At 38.0% G+C, this 13,315-nt stretch overlaps 1 protein-coding gene across 4 annotated transcripts in view; it reads right to left on the bottom strand.

Annotated features, from left to right (window-relative positions):
- The window catches only part of atp13a2 (ATPase cation transporting 13A2), a 32,468-nt gene that overhangs the window by 13,119 nt on the left and 6,034 nt on the right, over positions 1-13,315 (bottom strand). For 2 of the 4 annotated variants that reach the window (XR_005992553.1, XM_041799204.1), the window contains exons 2-12: positions 12,082-12,158; positions 11,510-11,677; positions 8,735-8,793; positions 8,423-8,489; positions 8,247-8,326; positions 7,960-8,037; positions 7,803-7,872; positions 7,557-7,691; positions 7,399-7,465; positions 3,200-3,331; positions 949-1,110 (exon numbers count right to left, since the gene is read on the bottom strand). Coding sequence is in view for 3 of the 4 variants with exons in the window: in XM_041799204.1 (XP_041655138.1) it covers positions 949-1,110; positions 3,200-3,331; positions 7,399-7,465; positions 7,557-7,691; positions 7,803-7,872; positions 7,960-8,037; positions 8,247-8,326; positions 8,423-8,489; positions 8,735-8,793; positions 11,510-11,677; positions 12,082-12,158 (1,095 nt within the window). In the remaining variant the exon portion in view is untranslated. Of the gene's footprint in view, positions 1-948; positions 1,111-3,199; positions 3,332-7,398; positions 7,466-7,556; positions 7,692-7,802; positions 7,873-7,959; positions 8,038-8,246; positions 8,327-8,422; positions 8,490-8,734; positions 8,794-11,509; positions 11,678-12,081; positions 12,159-12,817; positions 12,911-12,978; positions 13,142-13,315 lie in introns of those variants that run through there. The other 2 variants (XM_041799205.1, XM_041799207.1) reach the window with 2 other exon arrangements.

Genomic DNA, 13,315 nt, shown 5'->3' with positions numbered 1-13,315 from the left:
GATGTCTTCTTAGTAGTTTACTCTGAAAGTTTCTAGTATTATTCAGGGTTGCATGAGTGAAAATGGCTGCATAATACCTGGATGTAGAGCAGGGCTTGACATCAACACATGCCAACCAGACATGGTAGGCAGTGCAGTGACTCCCACCAGCCCCTCTGGAGTGTTTAATTTATTAGTGACACATTCTGTGCTTTATTCTAACTGTCCTCTGCTGTTTGTGAACACTGTTACAGTGGTATATGCTTATCCCAATAAGGCTGTTAACACATAAAGAAGGCAATTTCTCTCTAAAATAAATGGAAAGTGAAGCATGTGTGCCCACTTCATATTACACCACAAACTTTGTGAGTCAGTTTGTGTTTTTCCAGAGTAGTTGAGAAAAAATACTTTACATTTGGAATCACCGTGTTCATTAACATTTCAAAGGATCATCATCTTTCATTAAAATCTGTGGTATTTAAAGTATTCTATTTTATGAGTTAACTTTTGCTTTTTTTTGCTTCAATTTATTTTATTATATATTTGTTAATAAGAGCGCATATAAAAATGTCTAAAAGCAAAAGAAAAAAACAGAAAAATTGGGAATATGATTGGACCAGTTGCTGACACTGAAATAAAAGTTTAGAAAGTTTAAATGAACGTTTAGAGTGAACTTTTAGTTTTTCTTTCTCATCAAAACCTGTGAAATCATTAAAGTTTGAAACCTGCTTTGCATAGTTCATGACAACTAGGAGGACATTATCTTCCATCTGCCTCTTCAGGTACAGTTTTGCATAATTAACCTTTTACTACCAGCAATAAATCAACGGAAAGAATCGTGATCACGTTCATTCACAAGACCAACATGCTGACACAGTTTACTTTTTTAACAGCTCATTTTTAAAAGACCTTGTTAAAATTAGAACATTTAAAAGTTTCAGAGTCAGAACACTGGTTCCTCTAACTTACCTGTGCTTGTGACCACAGCGACAGCACCCCTGCCTCCTGGTCCTCCTCCTTTGGCCTGGATTAGGTGGGTACCACAGAAGAGGGTGTGTCTGCGCTCTGAGTCTGAGCTGTACCTGCCGTCACCAGCCGGCAGCGGGGTTTTCAGAACTGGGACACTTTCACCTGGACACGGCAATGACAAAATCAGGAAGAATCGTCAATGTTTAAGTTAAAACAAACTGGAAGCACAAAATGTGAAAGACTCAGCATAAAGTGATAAATGAGCTCTTGTGCAAAAGCTTTTGTCCTGATGCTGAAAAAATCTGATCACATAATGAAAAGGTGAGTTTTTTTATGTATCTGTGCTGTTGATATGCATGCCATTTCTGTCAAAGTATTTCTCTCTACCACAGTCATCTGTATTCAAATATTATAAAATAGGCCTCAATATCTTGGTTACATAAGGACTCTTGAAATAAATAAAAGGCTGCAAATCTGCATAAGGTGGGTTGCATAGGTAATACTGTGTCTGGGCGCATGGGTGAAGCCGTCATAGGGAAGTGGTGAGCCTGCTGTGGGGATCACACATGACAGATGCCAGCTGCTGGGCATTATGAGGCAACATTACACCCCAAACAGATGTTAAATGAAGAAGTAGGAATTTATTTTTAATAACTATGTACTGGTGGGATGACAGCTGCATAATCTGATTGCATGAGACCAAGGTTATAATAGTTTTGGATTTTTCATTAGTTTTTATTTTTATTTTGTTTTCACTTTCTGTGTTTGATTTCAGTGTAGTTGTAATTAGTTTTACTGCTGGTTTGTTAGTTTAGTTTAGTTTTTATTTTGCAAAAATGCTTCGTTTTAGTTTAGTTTTTATTAGTTTCAGTGTTAGTTTTAGTTTTTTCAGATAGATGTCGGGGCTGAGTGAGCGTCCTACATTCTTAAAAAACATATTCAAGCAGGCTACTCTTCACTTATCATTTTATTTACTTAAAGATAATGTTTGAATCCAACTCCAGACATAAAACTACCACTGTGTGAAGTCTTAACCAATCAGATCAGGCAATTTTACTCTCCCAGGACTTGTGTGTAGGTGCCAGTCAGTCTGGTTGTGTCAAAGACTAAAACTAAAGATAATTTCTCTCCATTTTTATTTTATTTTAGTTAGTTTTGTAAGCGCACCATACAGTTTTAGTAAGTTTTCGTTTTTTTGGTAAAGCTTAGTTTTGATTTAGTTTCAGTTAACTAAAATGATTTTTAAAATTTTAGTTTTAGTTATTTAGTCAGTTTTAGTTAACTATAACAACCTTGCACAAGACAAATGATGACAAAATTATAAGCCCCCTATGAAAATTTTTGAAAGTATTTCCCAAGTGCTGCTAGACAGAGCAAGGGATTTTTAACACAGCTTTTCCTATACATTCTAGTTTTATTTTGGATGCTTAAATTATTTTACATTGCACACAGAGGCAAACTTATTTCACAACAACCAGACCTTTATGTTGAGGCGTTGTACAAACCACTGTTGAGCAATGATGTGCTTTAACTTTGTAATGCTCAAAGCTTGTAAAATCAAGTTATAACTGAGGGTTATCATCTAATTTACACACAGCATAAAAACTTTAGTAAAGGTTTAAGCTGTCACTGGAGAAAACATCATGGCTAAAACAAAAGAAATCAGTTTAGACTTCAGAAAAAGAATTGTTGATGCTCACAAAGTCAGAGACTGTTATACAAAGTTATCCCAGCATTTCCAAGAGTCAAGAACTGGAGTGAAAAAAATCTTCAAGAAATTTACAGAGAGCCACACAGCCCAGAACCAACCTGGCAGAGGTAGGTTGCCAGGATTGCTTGATTTTTGTGTTTAACTTTAACTTAACTGTTGGATTTGAATGGTTTTACCTGGAAGATCACATGGATTTTATTCACTGCCAGGCTGAAATCAAGGTCTTGACTGGGCATTTCTTTTTTGAATCATCATCAGTAAGCAGTCACCCTGAAAATCACTTTTGATGGCTAATTTGTGACTCTAATCCGCTTTGAGGTTGTGAGATGTGAACTGAACCCAGCTTTGAAAAGATTTAAAATAAATCCCTTATTAAAAGATAAAAACCAGCACAACAAAAGGCTCATTTTTCTCAGCTTTGAAGGAGTTTAATGGGTCAATTGGTCATGACATTTCCGAGGAGCAAATTAAATTTACCTTTGTGATAAAAATAAAATCCATCCAATTTTATTCTACTTGACTGTTGTTGTTGTTTTTTACCTGTTAGCATGCTCTCATTGACCAGACACTCCCCAACCAGCAGGGCAGCATCACAAGGCAGAATGAGACCTTCCTGAGGGATGATGACACAGTCACCAGGGACCAGCTTCACTGAGCTCACGCACTCCTCATCTAAAGAAAAGAAGGAAAAACCAAACTTAAAGTCTTTTGTAGAATACATCAAATTTAGTAAAGAAGTCGTTCCTTCATATTTCTGTTTGCTGGCTCACCACCGTAGGATCAACCCTTTCTCCTCTGCTTTCATTGTTGCATCATGTTTGAATTTACAGATAATGCAGCAGCAAGTTAAGAATGGACTTTTTTCTGTTTTCTTATTTTTGAAAGCCTCTGTTGCTCAGCTGAGAGGTGAAAAACACAAAAATGTTCAGTTGGTTTATGCCCCAGAGGAAAACAGTCACAGGGTTTTATATTTCCCTAAGGATTTTTCTACAACTTCTGTTTACAGTAAGTATTACTCACTAAAACAAACTGTGCGTTCCTGTGACCTCAACAACATTTTGAAATAAACTGAACTTTTTCAACGCTTGTTTTTTTAAAGAATTGACTGCATCATTTAAATTGGTGATTGGTTGCCTGCAGGCTTCTTCCCTGCTCTCTTTAATGAAAGAAATGAAATACAATCAAGGACGTGAAGCTGCATACATCGGCCAATGTCTAAGGTTTTGGTTCACATTCAGCCAAGTTGGTCTGGACATGTAATACTTGCATGGTAGACTTGAGGCAGGAATTTAGCTAACTGTCAATCATAGAGGAGCAGATATGAGGTCCCAGTAGCCTGAATGCTAACATCTAAAATACTAATCAGTTTAAACCTATGGAGTGCTAAAAAAAAAAAAAACACCCTCTAAAACCCAAGTAATTTTAGAAACAACCTCCATACTCTGGTGGGGTTTTAAAGAAACTGCACAGAATTTCTCATCTACTAAAATATTAATATCTCAGCCTCTGTAGCAGACTGACCTGAAACCAAAAACATTTGATAACTTAAATCCTTTGCTTTTAATATCATTGCCCTAGTTTTGTAAAAAGGTGCATCTCTACTTATCAAATAAATAGGAATGAGGTGGATGTACAAACATCAATTCCAAAAAGTTTGGATGTTGTGTAAAATGAGAATAAAAGCAGAAAACAGTGATTTGTAAGGCATTGTCAAACTATTCAATTGAATTAAGCAAAATTTAAGATATTTAATTTTCAAACTAATAAACTATTGGTATTTGGAAATATAAACATATTATGAATTTGATGCCTGCAACATTTTCCAAAAAAGTTGGAATGGGATTGAGAAAAGACCAGGAAAGTTGAGGATTGCTCAAAAAAACACCTGGGACTTTCCACAGGTAAATACGTTAATCAGTAACAGGGAATAGTTTGGGTATAAATGAGCTCTCCTAGAAAGCTAAGTTGTTCAAAATCAACAATAGAGCAAGGTTCACCACTCTGTGAAAGACTGTATGGGCAAATAGTTCAACAGCTTATGTAAAACATTCCTTAACGTGCATTTTCAAGGAATTTAGAGATTTCACCATCTACAGTCCACAATATGGTCAAACGATTAAGAGAATCTAGAGAAATCTCTGCACATAAGGGGCAAGGCTGAAATCCTGTGACCTTCAATACCTCAGGCAGCATTGCATTAAAAATGGTGATGCATATTACAAAATGGGTTTGGGAACACTTCAGATAACCACTGTCAGCTAACAGAGTACATCACTGTGCCTACAAATGTAAGCTAAGACTCTATCATGAAAAACAAAAGCCATGTCTCAACAACATCCAGAAGGTCTGCCAACTTAGCTGGGCCCCATTTGAAATTGACAGTCTTTAATTACCTCCGCCAAGGAGGTTATGTGATCGGGTGGGTTTGTTAGTTAGTTAGTTAGTTAGTTAGTTTGTTAGCAGCATAACTCAAAAAGTTGTGGACAGATTTTGATTAAATTTTGAGGAAATGTCAGAAATGGCATAAGGAGTGATCTGGATCACCGTCTGGGTCCAGGAATTTTTTTAAGGATTCTGTACTACTGGGAGACAGGGATAATGGCGGAGCTCTGCGCGGTTACCATTTTACACCAGGAGATGGCGGACATGAGTAACTTCAATCCCTGCAGCGTTTTGACTGCGTTTCCATTTAAAGTTTTGGAGTTTATAGAGTTTCAAAGACGCACATCCGGTTGAGGAGACAAGTCGAAGCGTAAGAGAGAGAAAGACAGCGAATTGTAGCGAGAATACTCACAATGCAGGGGGAATAGAGGAATATTCACCCTCTGCCATCACTTCCAGTCGTCCAGTGAGACCATGGTTGAGACTGTCAGTGCATCTGTTGGCACCAGCAGGCAATGCTTCTGCCATGACAGTCCACCTGTAGCGAAGCCAATGCTTTGCCTCACTGTGTTTCCATCCCACCAGGGAGGGAGTAATTGGCGAATGCCATGGTCGGGGGCACATGAGGTCCAGGAATTTTTTTAAAGGATTCTTCACTATTGGGAGATAGGGCTAATGGCGCAGGTCTGCACTTTCTGAGTGCTTTTCTAGTTGAAAAGTGTGCTGTGGTCTGGTGAGTCTACATTTCAGTTTATTTTTGGAAATAATGGCTGCTGAGTACTCAAGGACCAATGAGGAAAAGGACAATCAAGATTGTTATCAATTCAAAGTTCAAAAGCCAGCATCTGTGATGGTGTGGTGATGTGTTAGTGCCTGTGGCATGGGTCACTTGCACATCTGTGAATGCACCATTCGAATTGAGAGGTACATTAAGGTTTTGGATCAACATATGCTTCCATCCAGGCATCTTATTAAGGAACGCCCTTGCTTAATTCAGCAAGACAATGCTGAACAACAACACAGTTAGGTGTGCTGGTACTTAACTGGAGTGCATGTAGACACACCTGTCTCCCATTGAAAATGTATGGTGAATTATGCAGTGCAAAATATGACAGCATAAACCCTGCACTGCTAAGGAACTTAAGATGTACATCAAGAAAAAAAAATGAATGCCACTTTCAATATTTCACCAGTTAGTGTCTTCAGTCCCCAGACACTTTGAAGTGCTGCTGAAAGACCTTGTTGAAACATGTTGCAGGCATCAGGCACTCAGAATGTGTGCATATTTCCAAAAATGAACCAAAGTTTATCAGTTTAAACATTAAATGTCTTTTCTTTGTGTTGTTCTCAATTGAATGTGGGTTTAAAATGATTTGCAAATCACTGCAATCTGTGTTTAAATACACTTTACAAAATGGCCCAACTTTTCTGCAATGGGGTTTGTGTAAACATAATACCTGATGCAGGTAGCAAGTCACTAAAAAGAAAGAATGAATAGACACCTACTTAAAATAATGTCTTTGTTTTAAATGTGCAACTCCTCAGCGTGTTGCTCAAATTAGCAGAGCTAGTGACCTACAATAACTTCAGTATCCACAGCTCTGCCCGTGTGAAGCATGCCACTCTGATAGCTCTACAGAGGAATTCCATGCATTACCCTGAGATAACAGAATGGACTGTTTGAATTTCTGCTAAAGAATAACTTGTAGACTGATCTGGGTTTTCTGCTCTGAGAAAAAGGGGAATTTTAACATTGGTGGTTCAAAAGTGGCAACTATTTACAGAAAATACACAACACTGTCAGTGTCTTGCTCAAACAACACCTGGATACCGAATCAATTAGCAAATCACAAACATGTTAACCAACTTAAAGGGATATTTCGGGATTACTGAAGTTGGGTCGTATGAGGTGCTTGGCTATAGTAGTGGCATTAGCCTCCAGTGATGTCTGTGAAAGTTGATCTTGTGGTTACCATGAGCTTAGAGAGCCCTTGGCAATAGTGGCTATAAATGGGAACTTTTATCGTAGTTTAACGAGTTTTACGTAAAAATGGGCCAAGAAAATATATTGGCTCGCCTGTACGCTGTGTTGAAAATCTGATCAGCTGTGTGGGTCTGTGGGCTTCCATGGGGATAATAACACCACACCAAGCTAAAACAAAGATAATATGAGCGATTTCAAGTACAGTGATGGTAATGTGCTGTTTACTGTGGAATAAGAATGTAATGTTTGATGGATTGAATGACAATAAAACAACATCACCCTTAGCATCAATCAAATACCAAATTAAAAAAATATTTTTTACACGATCAGAGATTTACATCGAAGAAAAAACTATGCATGTGCAAAAACTCACCTCCTGACTTTCTTCTTACTGTGACATTTGTGATCATCCGGGCCATGTTACGAAGAGTGATGCTTTGCTGTGAAAAAAGGTTAGACATGTTTAAAATCTTAATGGACTTTGTCTATAATTAGTTATGATTCCAAGAAACATCCCCAAAATAGACTTACCCTACGAATCTCATAAAGAGAAATACTGATGGACAAAATGGAGAGGAGAAATATACATATGGCATAAATATAATAGTGATCGACTATCCACAGGGTAATGCTGAACAATTGGAACACATAGAATGGGTTGAGGACCTAAAGAAGCAGACAAGGAGAGAAACAAATGGGTATAATTTGACATTTATAGAAATTTTAGATCAATTTACTTCATTCTGACACAGTATTTAAGACGGTTTTTCTTCTCACCTCCTCAAACAGCAGTTTTGTGTAAGGCTTCACAGGCACATCAATAAGGTTTGGCCCATACATTCGTCTCCTTTGAATTTGGAACATGAATTACTCAGCAGTGCCCTCTTAGAATAAAATTGTCTGTTTATGTACCTATTCAGGCATTGTTTCCTACCTGAAGCTCTGCTCCAGTGGACTAAGGCCATTTTGGAAACCATACAGGTCCTTGCAGGTCCAGTCCTCATTGAGGACACTATAAATAAAGATAGATGTTTTAACATTACAGCTATTAAAATTATTGAAAGAAAATGATTCATTTTCAATTGTAAGCATAATTTTGTGCTGTACTACAAAAAGGCCAGACTGAATTAACTTTAATTTCTTGAAATTAATCTAGGTCAGACAGCACTTCCTGACACAGCATGAATGCTGGGTTTGTACTTGGTTTTCCTGCATCAGTACCTAACACGACAGAAAGCTCCTTTTCTGTCCAGCCAGATGTAGCGCAGTCCTTCGAACAGATAGTAGCGCAGCAGAGTTTTCTGTAACACAATAAAGGTCAAATATCTTTGTGAGCAGGAAGATCACCCGGCACACATGACTCTGCCAAGAAACAACAGAGTTGACTCCTTTCTTACCTCCTCCTTGCAGAGCTGGACGGTATCTTTCCACTCGCTGTCCTCCAGGTCTCCCATCAAGTCCAAACTGAAAGAGATAAACCAAGGAAAACCAGTTTTCTTTTTGACAATTTTCAGGTGTGGTCTAGTAGCTGGCTCGTTTGGAGGCTAGTTTTGAAAGCAGGCGAACTGGGTTTGAGTCCACTCTGTTAGTGATTTTCTATGTCATCCACTATCCTGTCTTCTCTAAGTAAAGGTAAAAAGACCAAAAATAAATATGTATTATAAGCTAAATATGGTGCTCTTGAGAAGATAAAAAAACATGTGGCTTACCTGCCCTCCTCCATTTCCTCTGTGAGGACCTCCACCACATGCTGCTGGCCAAAACTGTCCTGAAAAACAAACAGAATGAATCAGTTTGTGATTCCTTGAATCTAGGCACTAGAGAAAGCATCTAATACCATGAATATGAGCATAACAACATCAGAGATTACCTGCCAAGGGGCGACAGACGCAAATTAGCATTTTTGCTAACTCTGGTGCATTTACAATATGTATTCCTTAAGTTTGTACATGAATGTGCACTGTCCCTTTTTAATAAATAAATAAACAAAAACAAAAAAAAAAACTAAACTAAAAACAGAGCTATTTATTTGTTGGGTTTTAAAATTATTTATCAAACAGAATGCAGTGTGTGCAGACTGCAGACTGAAAGCTCTACTTCTAAAAGCCTTTAAGTTAAAAATGGAGTGCCTCAGGGCTAAGTGCTGCTGTTATTTACACTTTATATAAACAGTATTGGTCAAAATGTACCAAATACAAATGTTCATCTACATGCAGATGACACTGACATTTATTGCTCTGTTCCTGCACAGCATCAGCATCTGTCACTTACAAGAAGGTTTAGATATTGTACAGGACAGTTAAAATAGGTTCTGAATCCTGACAAAATCAAACTCATTATGTTTTCACACTCAAAGAAAAACCTCTTAACCTATGACTTAACCTAGGGTATAATTCAGTCTTCAACCATGGATTCTTGATTGATGATTCCTTAACTTTTAAGCTTTAGTTTGAGCTACTGGTAAAGAAGTTAAAGTTGCAGCTGAGTTTTTACTTCAGAAATAAGTCTTAGTTTTTATTTACTGCTAAGAAAAGACTTGTTTCTACCACTTCTATGCCTCTGACTGATCTTGGTGATGTTTTGTATGCATGTATCTTCTTGTATGCATGTATGCATGCCTTATATCTCTGGATACTGTATACCATGGGGCACTGAGGTTTATAACAAATCTAAAGTTCTTAACTCATCATTGTACTCTGAAGGATCAAGTCAGGTGTCCTTCTTTGACCACTTATCTGTTTCCATTATACTTGTGTAATTTTGTTCATGTGAAATGTCCTGGAGGCTACAGTCTTCACTCTGTGACTCAGTCACAAGAGTTACTTTTGCTATTTGTTCCAAAGGTCTGTCTTAAAATGGGTAAAAGAAGTTTTAGGTATGCCATTCCTGCAGCCTGGAATCTGCTGCAGGAGATCTTATGTCTTAAGAAGGTGGTCTCTTTAAAATTTTTCAAAAGTAGATTGAAAGCATTGGAGGAGGATGCAACAGGTTTTAGATGTTTTTTGACTAATGACTTTGTGCTCTCTGACTCAGGATTAAGGCTGAACAATTTGCAAAAATAATCTAGTTGTGAATTTTTTTCCAAAATACTGCGATTGCGATTTAATACAGGATTATTCTTGGGTTAATCTTATGTTTTTTTTTTTATTTTTGGTCAAATTCAAGCAATAAATAATTCCATAAATAAGACCATGTGTATTGAAAACAATGAAATTATTTCTGAAGCAATTAATCCATAGTAGTATGAATCTGAATGTGGGGGTGCAACAAGCTTGTGCTGCTGCCCATCTTGGCCAGGACAATCTTGTAGATGAGATAATTGATTTCAACGAGGCTTTCCTGGTTAAATATATTTAGAAAATAATGAATAATATAGGGAACCTCCACAGACATAGTCCTTTTTCTAATTTCTGGCATTTACATTGGGAAATTAGAATGTCATGGCAGAGAACTTACAATATTGAATATGAATTAAAAACATGAATATGTTCGGTTAACCCACACTAGCATAGGGGATAGACTGTTGCAGATGTGGCAACTGTTAAAGCAGATGTTTTGTAATCCTCCGTTTAGCCCAGTAAGTACATGTGGATTGAAGTAGATGGTAAATGACTTGTGTAATACTGAAGAAGCAAAGGGAGGTATTGACCAAAGCCTGAATCACATCTAAAGGCCAAAAAAGGTTTCTGTTTCTCAGTTCTGGAGCAGATGAATGTACCGATAATTATGAAATATTACAATTTAAACAGTGTTTTCTGAGGAATATTTAGTGTTAGCATGGAAAAAAGACTTAGTTAAAGTATTTTGAAACATAGAAACCACCATTATGTTTTCTCTCCAAAGTCCCCAGACTATTGACAAAAAGATTAACTTCATGATTGTTTTGTACATGAGTGGCTGTGTGAAAAGCTCACTGTTTGTCAACAGACCCTGGAAGCTTTGAACAGAGAAGTGTAATGCCTGTCTCCGACTTCAAAAAAGCATCTAACTTTTACACTTGAAGGTCTTTCTCTGAGGAGATTCTTTCTATAATCATTTAAGAAACTTAAACTTATAAATGGAGCCTCTCAGTAGCAAAAAAACCCAACATATTAAGTTGACATACTTTGGTCGAGCAAATTTGACCCCAAGAATTACATTACAGCCATTATAAGAAGCAATCTACCTGAGCAGTTACAAAACTGGTGTTGAGATTAGCTGTTAAAATCCAAAAGTATGCAAAATAGGATTTCAGTTTGGTAATACAGGAAGCACCATTTAGACTAATATTTATCGCTCAAAGAGGGAAAGTTTTTACAGCTTAGTCATACATGGATGACAGGATAGTTGTAGCCTAGATTGTTTTAACCCCATCCTGTCTGTCTTCAACAGAAAGTGAACTTATGTGGGTAGAAGTGGAAAAAATAGGGCTAAATTATCTAGTTAAATATGGCAAGTGCATGTATGTTTTCAGATAAAAGAGCAGAAATCAAATTTAGTCTCACTTTTAATAGCAGAACATCCGCAAAAGCCAGAGGGCATGAGCAACAGCGGATGAGCACACCAAGCCGCGGGCGCCAGTGAAACACAATCAGGATGAGACCCAAGGACAGCAGGGCAGCCAGACGACATAGCCAGACACGCCATCGCACCCACTTATATCCCTGAACATCCTGTCAGGGAAAAGAATGCAGACAGTTTGAGTCAAAACTCAAGTTTAGTATTGGATTCAAAAAAGATTTATTTACATACAGCTTGTTTGACAGCCAACAAAAAGTCACCATTTAAACACAGAAACAGTTGCTTGTTCTGTTTCCATCTGTGATAGATGACAAATATGATGGAAAGTATTTTAAAATGTAATTTCTATGAAAGGAAAAAGACATCTCCCGTCATTCCAGTGTCATCTCTATGTTTTTACACCACATCAAATGAGTTAAAACAAAAACTTCTATTGCCTTCGTTTGCCCATCTTTCTACAACAGCTGCACATTCCTCTCAAGATTTCTCATCTTTATCCTACTCCTTGATGCAAAAGTCTGTCTTTGTTTAGCAGAAAAACTGTGGAGGCTCTTACCATGTGTGACTCAGGGCTGAGCAGGGGGTCTCGGGGACTGGGTGAAGGGAGTCCGCTCTGCAGATCCACAACACTATCTGGAAAAGGTGAACAGGTATAACATTAACATGAGCCAATGAGCTCACCCTCAAAGGTCAATATTCACAAAATAAATACTGCAGGGCTATAGTTAAGTACATGTGACACATTGCAATGGCTGTTTGAGAGTAAAGTTCTTAAAATATAAACATGACACTTTTATTGGTATAATGGGAATAAAATATCCAATCTACAGGCAACGCTTAACGTGTATGGAAAACAGTCATTTGAGTTGTTCAATTCAATCCCTGCCTCTGGGAACAGGTGTTTGGAGGACATAACACAACAGGCAGACAAACTTTAAAAATGTTTAACTTTAGAGGATTAAAGAGCTGCCATAAAATTTAATACGACCATTGAACACAGACCTTAGTGCTGCACAAACCAAAACAACTTCAGAAACATTAACTTTAAACGTCAACAAGAGGTTGTGACATCCCATAAAGCAGTATACTTTTGCATTTATCGCATTGTTAAGTCTAAGTTTTATAGCAAAACTATGCAATTGCCTGGAGTATAAAAAACGCTGTCAAGTGCCTTGTTTGTTTAACCGGATGCTCGCGTCCGCTTCAGAAAAAAACAGAAAATATCGACACATTTTCCAACATAATCAGTCTCTTCCGTATCAGAACACAAGCGAAAGGGAAACTAAGCTTACCGTCAACTCGATACCGTATTCTTTAATTAAACAATCCCCAGGATTGACGATACATTTGTGTCCTGCGGTTGGTAAACCTCACACAGCCAACACTGTTTCCAGCGTTTCCTTTCTACCTTCCTGGAGCTGAGAGCATCTGATACCTGACAACGTTAACATACCTGTTTAACCAGCTCCTAGTAGAAGTGGGACACGACCCCATGTCATTTTCGACGGCGTATTAACCGTGAATCAACCCCTCGTTAGCTGCCTTATAAGTTGTGAAAGGACTTTTAATGAGCTTATAGTAAAAACTGTTGAAACCACCGTTGACGGGGCTGCACGCGCTTCGAACTATTATGACAGGGGCGGACTCAAACTGTCTGAGGGGCAGGGGCAGGGGCAGGGGCAGGGGCAGGGGCAGGGGCAGAGGCAGAGGCAGAGGCAGAGGCAGGGGCAGGGGCAGGGGCAGGGGCAGGAAATACTGAGGGGGCACCTGCAGCACCAGACTGACAATTT

The sequence above is a fragment of the Cheilinus undulatus genome, linkage group 11 (assembly GCF_018320785.1).
Source record: "Cheilinus undulatus linkage group 11, ASM1832078v1, whole genome shotgun sequence".
In the NCBI taxonomy this organism is placed as follows: Eukaryota; Metazoa; Chordata; class Actinopteri; order Labriformes; family Labridae; genus Cheilinus; species Cheilinus undulatus.
This window is presented reverse-complemented; position numbering and strand designations above follow the sequence as displayed.